This window comes from Monodon monoceros, unplaced genomic scaffold (genome assembly GCF_005190385.1).
Source record: "Monodon monoceros isolate NGI ecotype Baffin Bay Population unplaced genomic scaffold, NGI_Narwhal_1 Super_Scaffold_12, whole genome shotgun sequence".
Taxonomy (NCBI): Eukaryota; Metazoa; Chordata; class Mammalia; order Artiodactyla; family Monodontidae; genus Monodon; species Monodon monoceros.
The window spans coordinates 163,116,968-163,138,675 of record NW_021703768.1 but is presented as its reverse complement, the minus strand read 5'-3'; the positions used below and the strand labels follow the sequence as shown (position 1 = coordinate 163,138,675).

The window sequence follows — 21,708 nt, the reverse complement described above, 5'->3', positions numbered from 1 at the left end:
AAAGAATTGAAAGCTGGTATTCAAATGAATACTTGATGCAAATATTCAAAGTGTTACTATTCAAAACAGCCAAAAAGTAGAAACAACTCAGATGTCCATCAACTGATGACTGGATGAACAAAATGTGATCCATCCATACAATGGGATATCACTCAGCCATAAAAAGAAATAAGGTCCCAACCCACGGATGAGCCTCGGAAACTTTATGCTGAGTGACGGAAGCCAGACATAAAAGCTCACAGGTATATGATCCCATATATATGGAACATCCAGAACCAGTCAGTTCATAGAGACCGAAAGCAAAATTCGTGGTTGCCAGGGGCTGAGGGTGGGAGAATGGGGAATGACTGCTTAATGGAAACAAGGTTTTTCTCTTTGGATGATGAAAATATTTTGGAAATAGAGATGATGGTTACCTGATACTGTGAGTACACTAAATGCAACTCAATTGTTTTATGCTATGTGAATTTTATCTCAATAGAACAAGAAAAATGTTCCCAATGGGTGAATCTGGATGTGAAGGGCCTATGGGTGTCCGCTGGGCCCCTTGCTCTCCCCTTGTTTAGTGTGAGCCCTAAGCCTGGGCCACAGCCTGGAGGAGGCTCCTGGGGCCACAGCCTGGGTTTCTGCCAGATGACCTCCCACCTCTGGAGCCAGGTGCCACCTCCTGGAGGGAGGGGGGAGCAGGGCACAGGCAGCCTCCTGACAGCGGGCAGGAGGGAAGAGCGGATTGGGAGGCCAGCCCCGGGCTCACAGCCACGCCACACCCACAGGGGACCCAAGACGAGGTGCTCCCAAGTCCAGCTATAAATGGGTCTCAGGAAGGGACCCGAAACCTTGACGTGGTACCCATGCCCACTCCTGGGGCAGAAAATAAAGCCGATCTGTCAGCTACTCCTGTGTGGCAGCGAGCAGACCAGGGAGGGCCTGTTTACAAAGCAGCCTGGCAACCCGACCAGCTGCCCTAGGCAGCCCCTGCAACCTGGCGCCAGGCAGGCGACCACAGGGACCTGTGGCTAAGGGAAGCTTGGCCGCATCCAGAGGCTCGGGCCAGGGAAGCCAGGGCTAAGGGCAACCTGAACTGTCCCATCACAGGTGGGACCACCAAAGCCCATGGTGCCAGCATTTTGTATAAGTCACAGCTATACACCCACAGGCCTGTCCCTGGCACACAGGGGATGCTAGGTAAATATATGACAAACCAAAAAATAATTTTAAAAAGCCGGACCAGGCTCCTACCTCTTTTAAAGTCTCAGGAGAAGTCCAAGCTCTCGGACTGGCAGTCAAGGACCTCCCCTCCCCAGCCCCTTCCCATGGCCACGCCCAGCGCCCCAGTCCCCAGTGGGCAGGGCTCTGCACCTTTGGTCCATCACTGTTCCCCTCCCCGTCCCCTCACTGGGAGGGGGCCCCCAGGACAGTGGGCAGAAGTGGTGGCGCTGGGCCTATCCCAGCCAGGTGGTGAAGCCTGCCTCCTGGGCCCTGGGGGAGGGGTTCCTGGGAGAGGGCTTCTCCCCCCAGGAAAGGGGCCCGGAGCCCACAGGGCCCAGACCCAGCAGTGGGCATGTGGTGCAAGAGACAGAACTGGTCTCTGTGCCCTGCCTCCAGAAACGAAGCCAGAAAGCACCACCCTGGTCACACCAGCCGGCACATTCGGGGGCTGTTGCAGGTACGCAGCCCCGGAGAGGTGGGGACAGGAAGCGGGAGAGGGGCTGGCAGACTGCCGCGTCGCTCTAACTGGGGGCGACCACAAAGGGGGCTGCAGGCCAGGAGGCTGTGCTGGGATCCCCCCCGCAGCCAGGTAGGGCAGAGCCGGTCTCCCTCTTCCCTGAAGTGATGGGATGGGAGGGCTGAGCGGTGAACAGGCTCCGCAGAGGCTCACCCAAGACGGGCTCTGAACGGTTTGAAACGAACTCGGCCCAAGGAGTATTAGTCATGCCGCAGCCATCACAAACGTGTCCACCCTGCTCCTGGACCCGGCCTGCCACCCCGGGCTGGCCTCCCAGCCACCACACTGCAGTCTGTCCCGCCCAGGCTCTGGGGCCAGGGGACGAGGGGCCGGAATAGCCAGGGACAAATCCACAGGCAATGCAGCGCTCAGGGTGCAGGGGGGGGAGCTAGGAAAACCACCCCACCTGTCTTGCTCCCTGGGGAGCAAGGCCCTTGAATAACCAAGTCACAAACACTGAGCTTCCACAGGCGGCGTGGCCCAGCACCCACCCACTCACACCCTGCTGAGACCACGATGGGGCTGGGAGGCCAGACTGTGAGTAATAACTTCCCAGGTGCCAGGCTCTGTTCCTGCGCTATCCACGGACCCCTCACAGCACCCCTGTATCTACTGCTACCACCCCCACTGGCTCCGATGAGAAAAGGGGGCTCAGACAGGTTAGGTATCTCGCTCAAGGTCACAGGGCGAGGGGCTGAGCCGAATGGCTCCAGGTCTGTGCTCCTAGCCAGTGTGCACACCACCCCTCTGGGCTTCTTTCTGTAAAGGACCAGAAAATAGATACTTTCAGCTTTTCAGGCCATTTAATCTCTGCTACTGTGACTCAACCCCACTGCAGAAAATATGTAAAGGAACATGGCTATGTGCCAATAAAACTTTATTACAAACCCGGCAGTGGCGTGAGAGGAGACACCCTCCCCATCCCAGAGGGGGTGAGGAGAGCCGGGCGGCCAGAGTGACGAGGATCCCTAGGTGCTGGGCACTGAGGCCAGGGGCACAGGGGCACTGTGGGAGGCTAGAGATGGCACCTGACCAGCCAGGGAAAGAGATTGGGAACAAATGCTCCAGCGAGAGGAAACAGCATGTGGGAAAGCAGAGAGGAAGGGGGGTGGTAATACGGTGATCTATAATACATATGTTATTTGGTCCTTGTTCCTGGTACAGAGCTCCTAAAACTCTTGGCGTTTCCCAAGTGATAAGAGCGATAGAGGTGTCTTTTATGATTCATGTGAAGCCCCCTTCAACCACCCCAGGATATAGGACTTAGAAAGCCATGTGGGGACCAACCAAGTAATTAGAGGGCTGGAACTTTCAGTACCCCCCTCCTCAGCCTCCAAAAAACCCCAAAAGGACAGCGTTCAGGAGAGCTTCCGGGTTGGTGAGCAGGTGGAGGTGCTGGGAGGTTGGCGCCCCCGAAAAGGGCACGGAAGCCCTGCACTGCTTCCCACACGCCTCGCCCTGTTCAGCTCTTCCATCTGGCTGTTCCTGAGTTGCATCTTTCTGTATTAACCAGTCATCCAGTAAGTAAACTGTTTTCCTGAGCTCTGCGGGAGCAAATTAATCGAACCTGAGGAAGAGGTCCTAGGAACCTCTGATTTATAGCAGGTTGATGGGAAGCACAGATGACCCAAGCCGAACTTGGAACTGGCGTCTGAAGTGGGGTGTGTACAGTCTTGTAGGACTGAGCCCTCAACCTGTGGGATCTGACACTACCTCCAGGTAGACAGTTTCAGAATTGAGTTGAATTGCCAGACAGCCGGCTGGTGTTGGAGAATTGCTGGGTGTGTGGGGACACCTACCCAACACCTGGGGATCAGAAGTGTTCAGTGTGAGTGCTGAGAGTAGGGGACACACACAGGCGCAGTGTTTTTCCTTGCAGGGGCCCAGCAGGGAGAATGGGGGCGACTGGGACTTCCTGGCTGCAGCCCAGAGAGGTTGCAGAGGCTCCCAGGCAAGACGGGCGATTTGTAGGAAGACTGTGGCGGAGGTGAGAGAGGCCCCGGTGGACCTGGGGCTCAGAAGTCTGGCTCCCCCAGAGCCACGGGCAGTACCCAGAGGGACCCCGTGCCGAGAGAGGGCCAGGGCTGGAGGGCAGCTGCCGTCCCGGCAGGAGACGACGGAGTCTGGGAAGCAGGCGGCTCTCGGGGACAGGCTGCCTGCCCCCAGCCAGCACAGCGCCACCCGATGTCCCTCCCAGTCGGTTCCCTGGACAGCACCGTGGGACCCAGGGCAGCAGAATCTGGCAGACACTGAGGCACGGGGGCTCCCCGGTCCCAGGTCTGAAGGCAACACCCTGCTCCCCACCCTCACTCCTGGGCCCAAAGCGGGGCCCGGCACCCAGGAGGGCCTCAAAAGAGCTGGCGGCCTCAGGGAGGGGTAGGCATCCTCTCTCAGGGACACTGACCAGAAGACCCCGGGGGACGTGCTAAGCCTCCAGTCATGTCCCAGTCACAGCATCTAATGCGGCTGATTTGCTGTGTTCTCTTCCCTGCTTGCACCCCTCAGTGGTTCCCCAGAGCCCTCTGGAACAAGTCCAAACTCCTTATGGGGCTCGTGAGCCCCTGCTAACACGGACGACCTCGACAGAGCCCCTCCACCGCCCCGTCAAGCCACACTGACCTCACCACCCTCCAGACCATGGGCAGAAGGCCTTCTCTCCAGCCTCTGTGGCTCCGCAGACCCTCCCTGGCACCCTGCCTCTCTTCCCCTGCATCCCTGTTACCTCCTCCAGGTGGAGGAAGACCAGGAAGGTTCTCCAGCACTTCCTGGACGAGCCCTGATCGTAGGCTGACTCCTTATTGAATCCAGGGCTCTGCACGTGGCTGGTCCAGTGCCCAGCCCAGCACCTGGGGATGCTGACCTGCACGGCCCCCACCCCGGGGCCTGGGGTCAGGGAGACTGGGCCCCTTCCCTACATGCAGGAGGCAGCCAGAATGGGGGTCCACTTGCCCAGGCCGAGGGCGTGTGTGGCCTGGGGAAGGTCACTTAACTACTGGAAGATGCTGGGCACTGGGCAGCCCCACGGTAACCTCTGCCCTCTCTCCCCTTCCCCTTTGCTCTGGAACAAGCAGGGGGTCCTTGAGCCCTTCAGGCTGGACAGACCTGTGTCAGAGGGACCCAGTGGAATAGAGATAAATGCCTGGAGTCAAGCTCTCTCCTCCCGTAGAACCTTCCATCCTCGTGTGAGATGAGAGTGTCTCTTTGCCTCTTGGACAACAGAGAGGTGGAGGGCAAGACGGGAGAGCAGCCACCAGCTCAGGGGGAAAAGAAAAGCAACAAACACAAAAAAGGGCCACATTTCAAGTCCTTGCCTTTCTAGCAGAAAAACTATTACAGCCACAAGCAAGGCATAATTAAAGCTATTTACCTTGGCAGACTTGGGGGTGGGGGGACGCCTGTCCATATGTGAGGTCTTTTATTAAATCACCTCCTACTGCCAAATAAAACACAGGCTGTTCACCTTCCAGAGGAAAATATTCCACAGGAGAGAGGAGGGTTGGGTGAAGAGGAGGACGAGGCGTGGAGAAATCAGGGTGCTCTCCTCGGCCCACCCTCTGCTCAGGGCCATCGGCTCACTGGGTGGCTCGGCCTGCAGCCCGCTCGGTGCCAAGCATGGGCACGAGGGTACCGCAGTGAACAAGCCAGCCAGGCCCTGCCTTCCCACGCTCCCGGGCACCACAGGGAGGCAGGCGACACCAGTGAGAAGGCCGGGTAAGAGGGGCTGGAGGGACTCGGGGGTCTGATACACACGATGCCCTGTGCAATACAGATTACAGGCTACCTAGGTGGCGACATCCAAGCCGAGCCAGGCCCTGGGGGGATGCAGGGCTCGCCTTCCTCAAAGGGCCTCCCGTCTTCCAGAGGCACCAGGCCCCACTGCCCCGCTTCCACAGCAGGGAAGGCCAGGAGGGCAGTGGTCAAAATGAATGGGCATCCAGGGAGACCTGGGTTCAGGGCCAACCGTGCCGCCCTCCAGATGTGACTGCGGGCCTCAGCTTCCTCATCTGTCCAAAGGTGATCGTGGCACAGCCTGCAGGGTGAGAGGACACAGCCCACTTGGAGGGCCCCACCACCTGCCTTCACCCCGAACCTCAGGAGCCCCATCTGTGCAATGGGGATGAAGTGAGGATAAAACCCTCCCTGCCGTGAGGATTCCATGAGATAAGGAGGCATTAGTAAGTGTCCTATGCACTGCATAATCAGGAGCAGCCATGGTTACGGTCTCGGAAGAGAATCCCACCCCGGGGAATCCTAGCCCGGCTTGGCCTCCGTCTCTGGCTGTAACCTAAGCCGGCTGCTCCAGTGCTGTCCTCGCAGACGCTCAGAGCACTTGCTGCCGCACTGCCCAGCCCTGGGGTATTTGAGGACCATGAGGTCACCCTGGGCTCCTCTGGCCTGGCCCTGTCCCGGGGTGAATCCCACCCCCTCCCCCAAGCACCCCGGCGCACTGGGCCAGCCCCCATCTGGGCATCTCTGTCAAAGACTTCTGACCCAGAAGTCCCCTTGCGGGGCCTTATCCTACAGTTCTACTTCTGAATGTCTGCAAAGATACACCTAGATAACAGCACTGTCCAAAGCAGCAGAAAAACCTAAAGAGCCACTGAATGAGTGAAAGAAGGTACAGCCAATGGAAAGGCATAGATTTCTGTCTGTAGACGCTGACATGTTAAGATGACCAAGCCGCACTGTTAGGGGCAGATGGTGTAAAATACACACACACCACAGGTGCAAAAATGAGCAGGGGGGCCGGGGAGGGGGAGGGGCCAGGCGTGCTGCCTGCCTGGGGCTTGTCTAGAAAGAAACACCACGAAATGACTGCATGGTTTAAACCTGCAGAACCTTGAGCCCAGTGGGTTCCTGGGGAGATGTGTGCACGCAAGCCCGTTTGTGCCTGAAACACCGCGCAGCAAGGGCGCACCAGAAGACGAGTGGCGGCGCGGGGGGCAGGCCAGGATCAGGCAGGACGAAGAAACGGGCTTTTCATGTTACACCCTCCTGAGCGGTTTGAATTTCTTCTACCACGTTCCTGAAGGATAAGCAGACAAAAGGCAATCATGACAGCGGGGGAGGCCTGGTGCCCACTCAAGTCGCCTGGGCCCTCTCCGAAGTGAGCAGGTCAGACCCTGCTGGTGTGGGGGGAGGGTAGTGGGAATGGCTCTGATCCCTCCTCTGCAGCCTCAGGTCCTGTGACCCAAGTGACCTCTAGGGCTGGAGGATGGAGGACACTGGCTTCTCAGCCGGTGATGTCTTGCCTAGCGCAGGCCTGCACCCAACCCTCCCCCCCTTACTGGGTGTGATGGAGGAGAAGCAGCAGGCGGGGCCAGGCTGGGGTGCCCGGGGCCACTAGAGACTTGGGTTTCCTGAAGCCTCCCTGCCAGGGAGGCCACGGCACGTGCAGATCCCAGAACTCCAGCTTTGGAGTTCGTTAGACCCAGCTTCGAATCTGGGCTCTGCCACCTGGGGCTCCACCCCCCCCAGGTCGAGGAAAATAAAATAATAATGCATCGCTCAGCACCGTCATCAGGACCAACACACCCTGTGCCCAGCCCAAGACCCACAGGCACATAGCAGGGGTTCTGAGCACAAAACATCCACCTCGGGGCCCCACAGCCCCATGGCACTCTGACCAGACGCAAAGACTGGAGAGAAGGAATCCCAGAGAGAATTCTGGACACAAGGCCACACTGGGCCCAGACCAGGCATCTGGCCACTGGACCAGCCCGACTGGGCACCCAGCCAGGCTTGGTGCAGGCCACTCAGACCCAGAGCAGCCATCTGGCCGAGGCTGAGAGGCACCAGCTTCATACCGTGATTGGAAAAGTCTTGCTCCTAGGTTTCAAAGGTGCCAGGTTGGGTCTTTAGGCCACGTCAAAGTGGCCTCTTGTGAAGGCTGACCACCGGTGTTGGCTGAACAGGAGGTTACCTCCCTGGGAGGAGACAAGTTAGGGGGCCCTTTGCTCTATGGGCAACGTTTTATCTCTTAAGGTGGCAGTGACTGCTCTTGGTGTTGGCTGTATTCTCCTTCATTCTTCGAAAATATTTCACAATATAATAGCCACCCACCTCTGCTGGCCCGCCCCTTGTCACCTCTCCCCGCCTTCCAGTGGGGCTGACCACAGGCTGGAGAAGAGGCCCCGCACTGGAGACACCCAAACCTCCTAAGTTAGCTCTGGCTTCAGGGGGTCAGGGGCCGGGGAGGGGGTGTCGGCAGGGACTCCTCTCAAAGGGCTGGTCCATGGGGGCTGGGGGGCGATATCTGCCTTTAGGGGTTGGAGGCTTTGGTCCTGCAGGCCTGGTCTGGAGGGGCCCAAAGACGAGTCTAACTGTGGGGTGTGCGGAAGGGCAACCCCAAGAGAAGAAGGACCAAAGAAAGGGCTTGGCTTTTTTGAAAAGAATACTAGGGGCTCCGACTGGGCGGGAGCCATTACATGCAAATGTCTGCCCCCTCCATGCTAATCAGCCTGCAGCCCTGGGCTTTGTGAGCTACAAAAGGAACAGCAGATGTGCGCCTGTTCCTTGGCCCATGAAAGCACAGGGGCTTAGCGGATAACTGGGGGCGGGGGGGCGGGGGGTGGGGGGTGGAGGCAACTAAACCAGCAGCCCAGGCCCTCACTCCATGCGCTGGGCTGCCGGCCTCCTCTGCTGGGCCTTTCTTCTCTGGCCATGACTTTGAAGCTGTTGCTATATGTGGTACCAGGCAAACACCTAACGCAGTGCAGTAGCTCAGCTAATGCTCCCACCCACCTGCCTGGGCACACTTAGCTCACTTTCAAGAGGGGAAACCAAGGCACAGAGAACTGACATGCTGGAAGCGGCTCAGCCTGGGGACTCAGCAGCTCATGAAAGAGAGCCGAACCCCATCCCAGCCTCTGGGAGGAGAGTTGGCCCTGGGGGGCTGTGGGGACCACGCTCAAGGCCCTGGGAAGGACATGGACCCTGGGCCCGGGCAGAGCCAGGCCTGGCTGGTTGACCATGGCTGGCAGGCACCATCCCCCTGAGCCTGATGGAGCCTGCCTCCTAGGGCTGGAAGGGATCACTGAGGGCGGCCACCACCTGTGCCAGCAGGAGCTGGGCTGGCAGTGCTCCGTGAGGACGGAGGTGGGCAGGCGAGCTCTGTCAAGGGCAGCTGCAGGACCCCCTCAGAGCAGCTGGTACGCTCCACACTCCGGCTCCCGCAGCTGCCGGGGACGCTGCGCCAGCATAGGCAGCTGAGCCAGTCGGTGTCTGGGGAACTCAAACATGTCCCTCCTCTGGCCAGCTGAGGGGCCTCAACCCTCAGATCAGGGTGGCTCCAGGGAGGCCAAACCGGAAGAGGCCGGAGGACGAGGCAGAGGCAGCCTCAGCGGCGGAGTGATGGAGGAAACCAGCTCAGGGGGCTGAGGCCCACTTGCAGTCCCAGTGGAGGGCCCATCGACAAAGAAAAAGGTCAAACAGGATGTCCTGGGGCCTCACAGCTGCCGGAAGGGCCTCTGCCAGGCCCCCGGAGCTCCGGGAGCCCCTCCAGCCTCAGAGAACAGGATGTTTGAGGTAGGAGGGCCCCTTCCCGCCCACCCGAGGCTGCCTGACCAGATGTTGACCCCAGATGTGGCCCAGGCGAGAGGGGACAGAGGCTGCCTGACACCATGACGGAATCGGCAACGAGGCAGGAATGAGGAAAGACTGGCTTCGGGCTCCAGAAGAATCCACCGGGGCCACTGCCCCGACACAGGACAGAAACCACAAGGGCCAGGTGCTACCTCTCCTTTACGGCATTGACTCCTCACCTGCGCCCAAGGGGTGGCAGGGCTGAGTCGAGACGTCAGGGCCAAAGCTGGGTTGGCATCCGACTGCCGCCCACCACTGAGTGCCTCAGTTTCCTCCCTTAGGAAACGGGGATGAGCTGTGGCTCCGGTGGCTCCCCAAGGGGCTGTTCTGACGGCGAGGCAAGTCAAGGAACGTAAAGTGCCTAGCACGGCGCCCGCCCACCGCATGTTTGGGCTCAGCCCACGTCAGCCACGGTAGGGCCTCAAAGCGGCAATAGGCAGGGCACGGGGGTGGCGTGGCGGTGGAAGGGAGTCAAGGCCATGTGACCCGTCAGCATCCCCCACCCAGGGCTCATCCATCACTAGGGACGCCAACCTCCGGTCACACAGAGGGCTCAGAGCAGAGCCAGGCTGTGCGGAGGTGGCCTTCGGGACACACAACAGAAGTCTGGGAGCCCCAGCCTGCCTTTGCTTTCCCCTCCAGCTCAGGGAAGAATGTGGCAAGCTCCTGGAATGTCCCTCTTGGGTCTGCAGGACGCCCCCCAGTCTACCTTTGATTGTATTTACTCACGTGCCCCCTGTGGGGGGATTAAAAGAGCATCCCTTTTTCATTAGAGCACTGATCTGCCAGGGTCCCTGCGGCCGACCCCGCCAGAATCTCACCAGTTCCTGTGTTGTCAGGCAGGTTTCTACACACAAAACCGTTACACGAGTAACACATCCAGCCAAAAGGAACCCCGGCCACGGGAACACAATTCCCGGGGGAGCAAATACACCAAACAATCTTAAAGGAAAACAACAGCTCAGACCCGCTCTTACCGACGCTGTGGGCGATGAATCAATTGAAAGAGACAGAAAAAAGAGGGAAGCAAAGGGGTTCTCCTCTCACTACGCAAGGAATGGGGGTTGGTAGGAGACGGAGCACACCCGCCGGCCCCCCCGCCCCGCCCCACCAGTCTGGACCTGTTTTCAAGTATGCACTGCCTGGCGTCAGGGGACAGACCCACCTGACCAAACAAAACCCACCCAGAGGCCGGGGGACAAGTTCTAAGTCTGGCTTTGGGTGGCAGTTACATGGATGCACACACTGTCAAGTGCACCTAAGGCCCAGGCGTCTGTGTGTGTTGATTAAACAACCATTAAAGTAAGTGATCTAAAGAATAACCACCAGGGGAGACGCATGAGGGCCACAGAGCCTCCATATCCAACTCCTGCAGGCGTGGGTGAAGCCTGGTCTCAACTTCCTTCACAGAACTGGTTTTCAGGGAACAAAAGAGGTGGGTGTGGGAGAAGTCAGGGACTCGGGGTTCTTAAACCAAAGGTCGGAGCTGTGTAGCGTAACAAGCGTCAGGGCAAGTGCCATGGTTTCTCCGGGCAGACGTGAAGGGTGCCAACAGCCCCGGCCTGCACTGTTCCTGGGACCCCGAATCCTGAAGCTTCCCAAGCAAGTCCCGGAAGTGAGAAAACAGGAGGGTGAACGCACAAAGTGAGTCATTCGGGACCTGGAGGGGCTTGGGCAGGATCTCCAAGGCCACCTCCTTGTGCCCTTCCCAGCTCCTCCTGTACCTGTCTGGGGGTTTCACGATCACCTCTTCCAGACCACACAGCAGGTTTAGGAGACCAATGATATCTTACACCATGTCATTCACCTGCTGTGTGTGCGGGGCTAATACCAGCCCCCAAGACCACTCTCCATGCTCCAGGAAGAAACGAGCGAGAACTAGGGTCACTTGGCCAGGGTCACAAGGTCAAGTCAGATAAAGCTCCACGGCCTATGCTAATCATGACCTCCAGCTGCTTCTGACTCTGGAGAGGACTGCTGCAGACCAGGAGGGAGAAGGGCGGGCATTCCAACGCAGGAATGCAAAGCAGGCCTGTCCCTTGGCCTGGCTGAGAGACAGGGACCCAGGAGAGCAGGACTGACCCAGAGATACAGCAGACCCCAGCTAAGCCACTGCCCCCTGCCCTGGGACTTGCCTCCTTCCCACCTCAACTCTCTCCGGTTGGTGGCCTCCTGCCCCATTCTCTTCAGACTGGCTCCTGGGCCACTTCCCCCCCACAACAATGAGAGGAGTTCTTACTCCGCCTTTTCTCTGCTCCCCGAAACTAGGAGCGTGCCTACAGTCCGGGCACAGGTGATCACCTGGCACCAGCCAAGCCCCTCAGTGGAACCTCCCCACCGACAAGGAAGCTGAGATCTGGGAGGCTGAGTCATTCGCCCAGGATCACCCTGCCAGGAAAGGACAGGGGACAGAACTGGGCTTGAGCCCAGACACAACCACAGGTGTCGCTTCCCTCCCCAACACTCTGGGAATATACGCCAAGCCCCTTGCTGGGGCCCGGCCCTCCCCCTACGCACTCTGCTCCAGCCACACTGGCCCCCGGCTGTCCTTGGCCATGCGGGCCCACAGGCTCACTCCCCAGCAGCTCTTCCCACCTGCTGAGTAGCAGACACTATTTTAAGCACTTTACTTCTATTAGCTCACAACTCATAACAACCGTCCAAGGTAGAGGCTACCAAGATTCCCGTTTTACAGCTGAGGAAACTGAGGCACAGAGCAGTCACGCCGATGGTGAGGCACTGCCTCACCTGCGCTTCTCCTGGTGGTGTTAATGCCCCATTTTGAGCAGGGACCATCTGTGACCAACCCCTTCCTGCCCCTCACTTTGAGCAGCCCCTCCCCAAGCACTCTCAAGCCTCAGTACGTTTTACCTCCTCCAAGGCGCTGACCACTAGCGGGTGCCTGCTGACTTAATGCCTGTCACACACACACACCCCAAGACCCACAAGTGTGGGCCCACGTGCTTAACCCCAGCTCCTAAAACAGAACCTGGCACACAATGGATGCTCAGTAAAGTTTCGCTGTTTAAAGTTAGACAAATGGTAACGACCACAATGCGACAGCAAGTCCACTCTGAATACGTTTCTGGTTGAAAGAATGAAAGTTCAGATCTCCCCATTTTCAGAGAACTGCTGGTGGGCCCTGCTGTCCTGGGTCGCTCTCCCACTCTCCACCCAGCCTTCCCCAGACCTGCCATCTGCCTGGGTTCCCTCCCCCACCCCAGCCCTCGGATGGGGCTGCCCCTCCTGAAATCCAGTGACCTGCCCTTGGCATTCCTGCCTTTCAAAGTCACTCCCTGTCTGAGGACGGGACACACACACGCACACACACACACACGCACACACACACCACTTCTCCCACTGACCATCCCTTACAAGCCAGGGGCATCCACTTCACTCCCCTATCCGCTGCTGAACTCAGTGGCTGTCAGCCTTTCTTGGGTCACAGATCCCTCTGAGGAGGATCAAAAGCAGGGGAGCCTCTCCCGGCAAAAATGCCCAGAGAACCAACCGCAGTGTCACAGCCACAGTCTACCAGGAGCACACAGACCTAATAGGCATTTTAGAAGTGTTGCCTCCGGCGAGGCTCCTCTAAGGTCCCAGCTATGGACTCTTGTTCCTCTACCCTTATGCAAGCGGCATATAATTTCAAGGGATCATGGGACAACCCCCTCCCAGGGGCCATCCAAGGACTTCGGGTTCAGAGTCTCAGCTCTGAGCTGCCTGAAGCCCCTCCCAGCCTCCACTTTCCATGGGAGCAGCCAAGTCTGGCCCAGGTCTGGCCCTCCAACCCCCCCTCCCCCCATCTGGGATGGGTATTTCTCCCGACGTCCTGGCAAACTCACCACCTCCTCAGGTGCCTCCTCAGGCTCCCCAGGCAAGGAGCCTCACCTGCCGCCAAGGGTTCTCTTGCCTCCCCCATTCTGCTAGATATGACCTGCTCCCAGAAGGCAGCACAGAGTCACCTGAGTTCACACCATACTCCTCCTTCTGCCAAAAGGCCCTGCACGCCCACCTCACGCAGGCCCCCACACCTAACGCCTGAGCTTCCTGCCAGGTGCCGCTCACGACGCCGGCCACTTTCCACCTGTGATCTCACGCATGGGCCCAAGCAACCCCAACGGGGGTACCGCGCCAGGCCCTTAGTCCCTGCCTGAAACACGTGCGGCCCGGTGTTTCAGATTACAAACTCTTCAGATCTGAAGAAAGCTAACAAGGTTCAGATAACGTGGATTATCCCCAGCAAACTATAGGAAACGTCCAGAACCGAGCACAGTCTTGCAGCCAAAAGCGGGAACCATCATTCTAAACTGGATACCCAGAGATTACCGGGAGCCCCACGTGGCAGCTCAGGGGGGAATTGTGCCCCAGTTTGGGTCAGGTTAGAGCTTGCTGTCAAATGAGTAAGAAGTTAGGTTTTCATACCTTTTAGACTTCCAAATTGCCAGTGAGGGCCTGTGGGCTACACAGGTGCAGGGAGAGGTGAGGAAGGGGAGGGGCTTCGGAGGTGGGCAGTGGGCAGGGCTCGGGACTGGAAGCCAGGTCAACTTGGACTGGGGTAACAGCCCCCAGCTCCACGGGGCTCCAACTCAGCCGCCTAGAGAAAGGGATGGGGGACGAAGAAGGGTGTGGGCTAAGGGTAATAAACATTTTCCCACCCCCGATGGAAACCTGGGTTCAGAGAAATGCCTCTCTATTTTAAGAAACAAACCACTGCACAGATCCCACATCCCGCAGAGCAACTAAACCCATGCACCACAACTACTGAGCCTGCGCTCTAGAGCCCATGAGCCACAACTACTGAGTCTGCATGCCTTGAGCCCGTGCTCCACAGCAAGAGAAGCCACTGCAATGAGAAGCCCACGCACCGCAACGAAGAGTAGCCCCCACTCACCGCAACTAGAGAAAGCCTGCACACAGCAACAAAGACCCAATGCAGCCAGAAATGAAATTTAAAAAAAAGAAAAGAAAGGAGACAGAGCGCTGCGAGTGAGAGGGCAAATGGCTCCTGGTGCGAGGCCTGTGCTGGGCAGCAGCAAGCAGGGAAGGGATTCTAGCCGTGTGGGGTGCCTGCCCCTTCTGAAGGCAGCGCTGCCATCCAACTCAGCCTCGGGGTGTGAAGGCCCAGGACTGCCAGCCTTTCTGCTTTTTCAGAAGTACAAAGCCAGATTTTGATGTGAAATCCTCTGATTTTTAAAATACTGGGAGTCTCCTTTTAACCACACAGTGGAGCTAACCCTGCAGGCAGGTCACTCACGACCCCTGGCCATGGGTCATGGCCTCTGCCATCTGCCCTTTGCCTTTGCCCTGGGCAGAATTCACCTTTTGTTCCATAACATGATTCCTGGCCTCTGACACGCTTCAGGGGCAGACTAAGGTGAAACTATTCGGTTACATTTCTGTTGCATTCTCTCGCCTGGAAGCTTCTGCAGGCTTCTCTCTCCTTGCTCCCGTCTACAGCGTAACCTGCTGCCAGAGCAATCTTCAGAAATACCATTCTTATCATGTTAGGCCCCCGTGAAAAATGGCAGGCCGCTCCTGACCGCATAAAGGAAAAGGCCCTGTTACTCGGGGAAAGTGACCTGGGCCCAACCTTGTTACCCATCCTTTAGCTCCTCCAAGGGACCCTTTTGCTCCACACCAGACTACTGTCCCCACCCCCCACTTGAGCATCTTTCCACAATCCAGGAGTATCCTTCCCAACGCTGGTGGCTACATCCACATCCTACCTACTGTGGCCAAGGTGACTGTCTCCCAATGTCTGTTTCCCCTTTCTCCCACTGAAAGAGAAACCCTGAAATTAGCTGAGTACAGGGCTGCTCAGACTAAAGACTACATTTCCCAGGCTCCCTTGCAGCTAGTGGTGGCCATGTGACTGCATTCTAGCCAATGGGATGCAAGCAGAAGCACGGCCCTGGGAACCTTCCCTAACAGACACCTGGCAATGCTCTTGGCATCCTTTGTCCCTTTCTTTATCCTGCTGTCTGAAAACCAGGGTGTAATAGCTGGACTCCAGCCGCCATGTTGATCCATGATGACAAGACCCAAACCCCGGATGTGGGAGAGGGGTTAGCTGGAAGGACCTGGGTCCAAGGACGTCCTGGAGCAGAGCTTCCACACCAGCCCTGGTCTGCCAACCTCCAAGGCTTCAGGACGAAAGCACAAGAAATGAATTGCCATCTTGTTTAAGCCATTGCCACTTTGGGTTTCTGTTATGCACAGATAAACTGAATCCTGACCACCCCTTTCCACTGAACCACTCTGCAGTGAGCAGAGGGTCCAACAGCCGTGAACTCCAAAGCCAGCTCTGCTGCCTGCCAGCCATGTTATTTGGTCAAGCCCTTTCACCCCTGCTTTTCCAGCAGTAAAATGGGAGTGGTGTGCCGACCTCCCAGAACTGTTCTAAAGACCAGTGGTAACACACAGCAAGGGCCACACCTATTAGTCTAACTGACCCACACAGTCCAGAAAGTGTACTCTATCTGGCCTGAGCAATCAGGACACTTCACAATCAAAACAAACAGACCTACACAAAGAAGGGCTTTTCAGTTTCTCTTAAGCTGTGGCAGATCTGCCAACCCTGGCTGGGGCTGAGTCCCCAAGTCCCCCCTCCTCCTGCCTGTTTCATTCATTTATCCCAGGGGTGTGCAAGCTTTTTCTGTCATGGGCCAGTAAGTAAACATCTTAGGTTTTGCAGGACTCTATGGTCTTGGTTGAATATTCTTCCTTGGGTTGTTTTTTTTCTTTTTAATCAACACTTCAAAAATGTGCAAACCGGGACTTCCCTGGTGGCTCAGTGGTTAAGAATCCTCCTGCGGGCTTCCCTGGTGGCGCAGTGGTTGAGAGTCCACCTGCCGATGCAGGGGACATGGGTTCGTGCCCCGGTCCGGGAAGATCCCACATGCCGCGGAGCAGCTGGGCCTGTGAGCCATGGCTGCTGAGCCTGTGTGTCCAGAGCCTGTGCTCCGCAACGGGAGAGGCCACAACAGTGAGAGGCCCGCATACCGCAAAAAAAAAAAAAAAAAAAAGAATCCGCCTGCCAATGCAGGGGACATGGGTTCGAGCCCTGGTCCGGGAAGATCCCACATGCCACGGAGCGACTAAGCCCGTGCACCACAACTACTGAGCCTGCGCTCTACAGCCCGCAAGACACAACTACTGAGCCCACGAACTACTGAGCCCATGCACCACAACTACTGAGCCCGTGCACCACAACTACTGGAGCCCGCACGCCTAGAGCCCGTGTTCCGCAACAAGAGAAGCCACCTCAATGAGAAGCCCGCGCACCGCAACGAAGAGTAGCCCCCGCTCGCCGCAATTAGAGAAAGCCCGGGCACAGCAACGAAGACCCAACACAGCCAAAAATTAATTATTTAATTAATTTTTAAAAAAATGTACAAACCGCCCTTAGCCGTCACCGGTTAAAAAATTGGCCACAGGCCCGATCTGGTCCACGGGCCATAGCTTGCCCACAGGCCCTGCTTTATATTATTATCCTTTCCCCAGCTGCCCCCAAAGTCAAGCATTTGGGTCTGTCAACACTGGTTTAAGCAGGGCCTGGCACACAGTAAGTGCTCAATAAATGACAGCAGCCAGCAGCAACTAGCAGGCACCACTGAAACGTGAATGCCTTTTGGTGTAACTTTCTGGGTCTTCCCCCCAGCTTGACACTGAATGTCCTCAAGGCTGGGTGGAGGACAAACTCTTCCAAACCCTCTCACTACCACCCCCCTGCCGCAGCTACCGGGGGTGTGGGCTACCAGGAGGGTGACTGAAGGAAGTCACAGGGTCCTGATTCCAGAACAGCAGGTCATGCTTCACCTTGCTTTTACAGAGGGTTTTTCTCTGGGGTTTCCACCCCTGGCACGTCCCCCACGAACTGAAATTTAGCCCGTCAGAGCCAGCCCTGCCATACATCCCTTCCTAGCCAATGCAGCGGGGACAGGTCAGAGGACCGAAAGAGAAAAGCAGCACAGTCAGCTCCAGAAAGGCCGCCACGGGGCTGAGGAACTGAGAGTCTGTTCTGCTCGCCGCCCCAGGATGGGCTTTCCGAGGAGCTGCCTCCCTGCAAGGGGATGGCAGCCCATGTCCAAGGGCTCCAGAGCCTGTGCCAAAGCTTCCTCAAGGCCCGGGAAGCCAGCAACTCTGCCCAAGGAAAACGGCCCAGTTTCGGTAATTGCCATTTAGCCAATCCCATGGACGCGGGCCAGGGTGACATCAAGTGGCAAGAAGGGATGGGGAGGGAATTCCCTGGTGGTCCAGAGGTTAGGACTCTGCACTTTCACTGCCGGGGGCCCGGGTTCGAACCCTGGTCAGGGAACTAAGATCCTGCAAGCCACGAGGCCAAAAAAAAAAAAAAAAAAAAGAAGGGGTGGGGAGGGTCACCATTCACTGCAGGGTGACTGGGACAGGACCTTCCTCAGCTGTCCTCTTTCCCACAGGGAGGGGGCAAACGTCAAGGAAAGGGGCTGGCTGTCCTGCTACCCACACCCATCTCCCAGCCCTGCTGCCTGAGACAGAGGTGGCAGCCCAGGGGCCCCCCTCCCATCTGCTGGGGGTGCAAGGCAGCTGGGCAGCCCCACAGCATAAGGGACTCCCTCCTAGAAAAGCCAGCTCTTCACCATTCCACGCCAGTAGCATCACCACTGATAACATCTATAGACAGATCTACCCTTCACCGCCGACACCCTGCTCCACAACCCCGTGCTGCACCTCCCCCGCATGCCCGGGCCCCCAGTGGCACTATTCCCATCGCAGGTGAGGAAACGGAAGACGTGTACAGGTGTCGCTACAGGGCTGCTACAGGTGAAATGGCTAGTTCAAGGCCGCGTAGCTGGTGACTCACACCAGTCACACTCCACGTTCAGGACCCTCAGCTCCCAGATGTGAGACACTGGGAGATTCGGGCGGATGTCTCGGTCGACCGCCCACCCGCTCCCACCCCAGTTCCACCCACAGAGGCGAATGCCCGGGATCTGGAATCACCAGTGGCTCGCAAGACCTCCCCTCACGAGGGACAGGTGAGCGCAACAGGGTTCCTGAAGCCTTCTCACCTGGCCAAAGCATTCGGGTCCCAGAAGGGTCCAGGTTGGGAAATGCTGAAGCCAGGGACGAAGTTCATCCCGAGAGAAAGCCTAAAGCTCCCAGCAGCAGCGTGGTTCACCCCTAAGTCCCCCCAGTGGCTGGACCATCTCTGCCTTTTTCCAGGGGACCGTCAGCCAGCCCTCCACACCCAGCAGGCCGGGCCTGATCTCTGATCCAGGACTTTGCACTCCCCCGGCAGACTTCTGAGAAGTTCTTCCCCGGAGGCCCGTGCTCCCCAGGCGGAGCTGGCTCAGGAACCAGGGCTGCCCCGCCCTGAGCAGTAACCCGACCAACTCTGAGGCCATCACCAGGCCTTTACCGGAGCAGGTGCTGCCTCCAAAGAAGAAGTGTTCGTTCATAGAGCAAACACGCTGTGCCACAGTCCTGTCATCACCTCCATTCTACCGTCGAGGAAACTGAGGCACAGAGACCCACAACTACCCTCAGGGCACCAGTCTAGCCCACGTAGTGGATGCCCCCCAAAATATGTCCAAGCCCTAACCCCCGGAACCTGTGGATATGACTTTACTTAGAAAAAGGGTCTTTACAGACATAATTAAGGATCTAAGATAATGGATTTAGGGTGAGCCCTAAATCCAGCAACAGGTGACCTTACAGGAAAAGGCACAGAGACACAGGGGAACAGCCATGTGAAGACAGAGGCAGAGACTGGATTTCTGTGGCCTCCAGCCAACCAACGCCTGGAGTCACTGGAAGCTGGAAGAGGCAAGAAAGGATCCTCCTCTAGAGCCTGTGGAGCGAGTGTGGCCCAGCCGACACCTTGATTTTGGACTTCTGCCCATGAACTATGAGAGAATACATTCCCGTTGGTTTAAGCCACCAAGTTTGTTACGGCAACGCTGGAAAACTAATACAACCAGCTTTGGCCAACTCCAGAACCCATACTTTTACACTAATACCTCACACTAATGTTACTTGAGCCTAAAGAGGAAAAAATTATTTCAGACCTATGAGACTTTATCATCAGGGGTCTGAAATAATTTCAGACTGAGGCTCTCAGTTTGAGAAACATGGACTTTCTCCTCTTGACGATCGCTTCAGTTATGAATGACCTCTAAAAAGGGAAGTGTTCCCTTTGTAACTAGTAACAATTCCAAGTAGATCCACAAAACAAAAACACAAAAGTAAAAACTCTCCTGGAGAAACATGTAAAGAGAGGAGACTATGTGTAGTGTATATGAGAACGCTCTGTATTATCTTCCTAGTAATTCTATCAATCTAAAACTGTTCTAAAATCAAGTTTATTTACCAAAGATAAACCACCTCCCCTGGAACTCCTTTGCGGATCAGCCCTGGAACCCTAGTTTGAGAAACACTGCCCTTCTTTGTTCTGTATCCCATTAATGCGTGTTGAATGAATGGCCATGCTTGTGATCTGGGGGATCCTGCTGAGCTTAAGTGTCTGTCCTGAGCTCCGATGCCCACCGAGGATACCCTTCTTTCTCCTCATCTGATCCAAGAAGACCCAGCTCTGCCCCAACAAAAAGAGGTGCGACGCTGGGGACAGACGCACAGCTCCTTTATTTTGGGGTTTCCAAGTTGAGGTGTGGAGAGAATCCTGTGTGGGAACCAACTGCTCCACACACTTCTCTTCAGAAAATCCCCGTTCCCGAAGTGGCAAAAAACTCACACAGGCCAAAGCCAGGAGAGGCTCCCTCAGTGACTCCACAGAGCATCAGTGCAAGAAACCCGGAGAGACCAAGCTGAGTGTAACAGAATAACAAAATGTGAAGGAGGAGGTACTTCCCTGGTGGTGCGGTGGTTAAGAATCTGCCTGCCAATGCGAGGGACACGGGTTCGATCCCTGGTCTGGGAAGATCCCACATGCCGAGGAGCAACTAAGCCCGTGCGCTACAACTACTGAGCCTGTGCTCTAGAGTCGGCGAGCCACAACTGCTGAGCCCACGTGCCACAACTACTGAAGCCCGCGCGCCTAGAGCCCAGCGCTCTGCAACGAGAAGCCACCGCAATGAGAAGCCCGCGCACCGAAACTAAGAGTAGCCCCCGCTCACCACAACTAGAGCAACCCCATGCGTAGCAATGAAGACCCAACACTACCAACAATTAATTAATTAATTAATTTTTTAAAAAATGTGAAGGAGGAATCGTGACCGGAGAGAACTGATAAGAAAGAGTAACAAGAGAAAGAAAAAGGATGAACTACAAAGACGCGAGGTCCTTGGCAAACACATTTGTGATTTTTTTTTCCACCTTAATGTCAGTTTTGAAACTAGCTTCAGAAAATGTAACCAGCTTCTCACATCCCCAGAAAGGAAGATCGGAAGACCGTGGCCAGGGAGGAGTCCGTGTTACCTCTTACTTCGGAGCTGGGCATCCAGATAGGGGCCCTCCCCGTCCACGTTTCCACGAGGCGCACACACAGCAGCTCGCACCACCCTCGCAGGACCCCTCTCCCCAGACCCAGAAGTTTCCCACTCGGGGATCCGGAAGGCCAAGCCCTCCAGATGAGTGGCACAGGGTGCTCCAGGTCCCCCCAGACTGGGCACCACTTTTCAACCGTCCTTGGCAGTCCATAGGGTCCCCTGAGATAGCCAGAGGCTGCCCACACCCCTCCCTCCTCCCTGCTAGAGCGGCCACACCCGCCCACAGACTCCCACCTCTCCCACGCCCAGGCCCCCTCCCCTCCCACCCAGCCGCCCCCACCCCCGGCTTCCTCCGAATTCTTACTTTGCACTCTCGGCCCCCCACTTCCTGCCCACCCCCTCCCAATCTCAGGGCCCTCACTACTCCCCCATTTCCCGCTCGGGGCACCTCACCTCTGGCCACCACTCACGCCCTCTTTTCTCTTTCTGCCCCTTTGACACCGTTCCTCCACACCCCTCACTCGGGGGCCCCTCACATCCAGCTCCCTCGACCCGGCCCCACGGAGCCCATACCAGGCCCCCAAGGATCAGGGCCCCTCACCCTCGGGACCCCGGTCCCCTCACCGCGGCTGCGTCCGGTCCACCCCGGGCCCCCCGCCCGTCCGGCCTCGTGCGCAGCCCCCGCGCGCAGCCCGGCCCTCGGCCCGGCCCTGGGGCCCCGCACTCACGGCTGTAGAGGGCGATGCCCGCCGCGTCCGGACCGGCGCGCACCTCGAGGCGCAGCGCCTGCTGCTCCGCGTGCCGCTGGATCTCGCCGTTCGCGTCGCCGATGGTGAGGAGGCGGGCGCCGGGGAACACGGACACTGCCCCGCAGGGCCCCGTGACACCCGGGCCGGCCGCCCCTGCGCCGCCCACGCCCGGCCCCGCCGCCGCCGCCGCCGCCGTTCCTGCCATCTTAGATCCGGCTCC

General features: G+C 57.5%; 1 protein-coding gene across 1 annotated transcript in view; it reads right to left on the bottom strand.

Annotated features, from left to right (window-relative positions):
* The window catches only part of CARM1 (coactivator associated arginine methyltransferase 1), a 40,488-nt gene extending 19,516 nt beyond the window's left edge, over positions 1 to 20,972 (bottom strand). Inside the window, exons 1-4 of the mRNA XM_029216872.1 lie at positions 20,736 to 20,972; positions 9,490 to 9,586; positions 4,449 to 4,637; positions 3,778 to 3,931 (exon numbers count right to left, since the gene is read on the bottom strand). Of these exons, the coding sequence (XP_029072705.1) occupies positions 3,778 to 3,931; positions 4,449 to 4,637; positions 9,490 to 9,586; positions 20,736 to 20,950 (655 nt within the window). The 5' untranslated portion in view covers positions 20,951 to 20,972. The remainder of the gene's footprint in view (positions 1 to 3,777; positions 3,932 to 4,448; positions 4,638 to 9,489; positions 9,587 to 20,735) is intronic.
* Between the last annotated feature and the right edge of the window lie 736 nt (positions 20,973 to 21,708).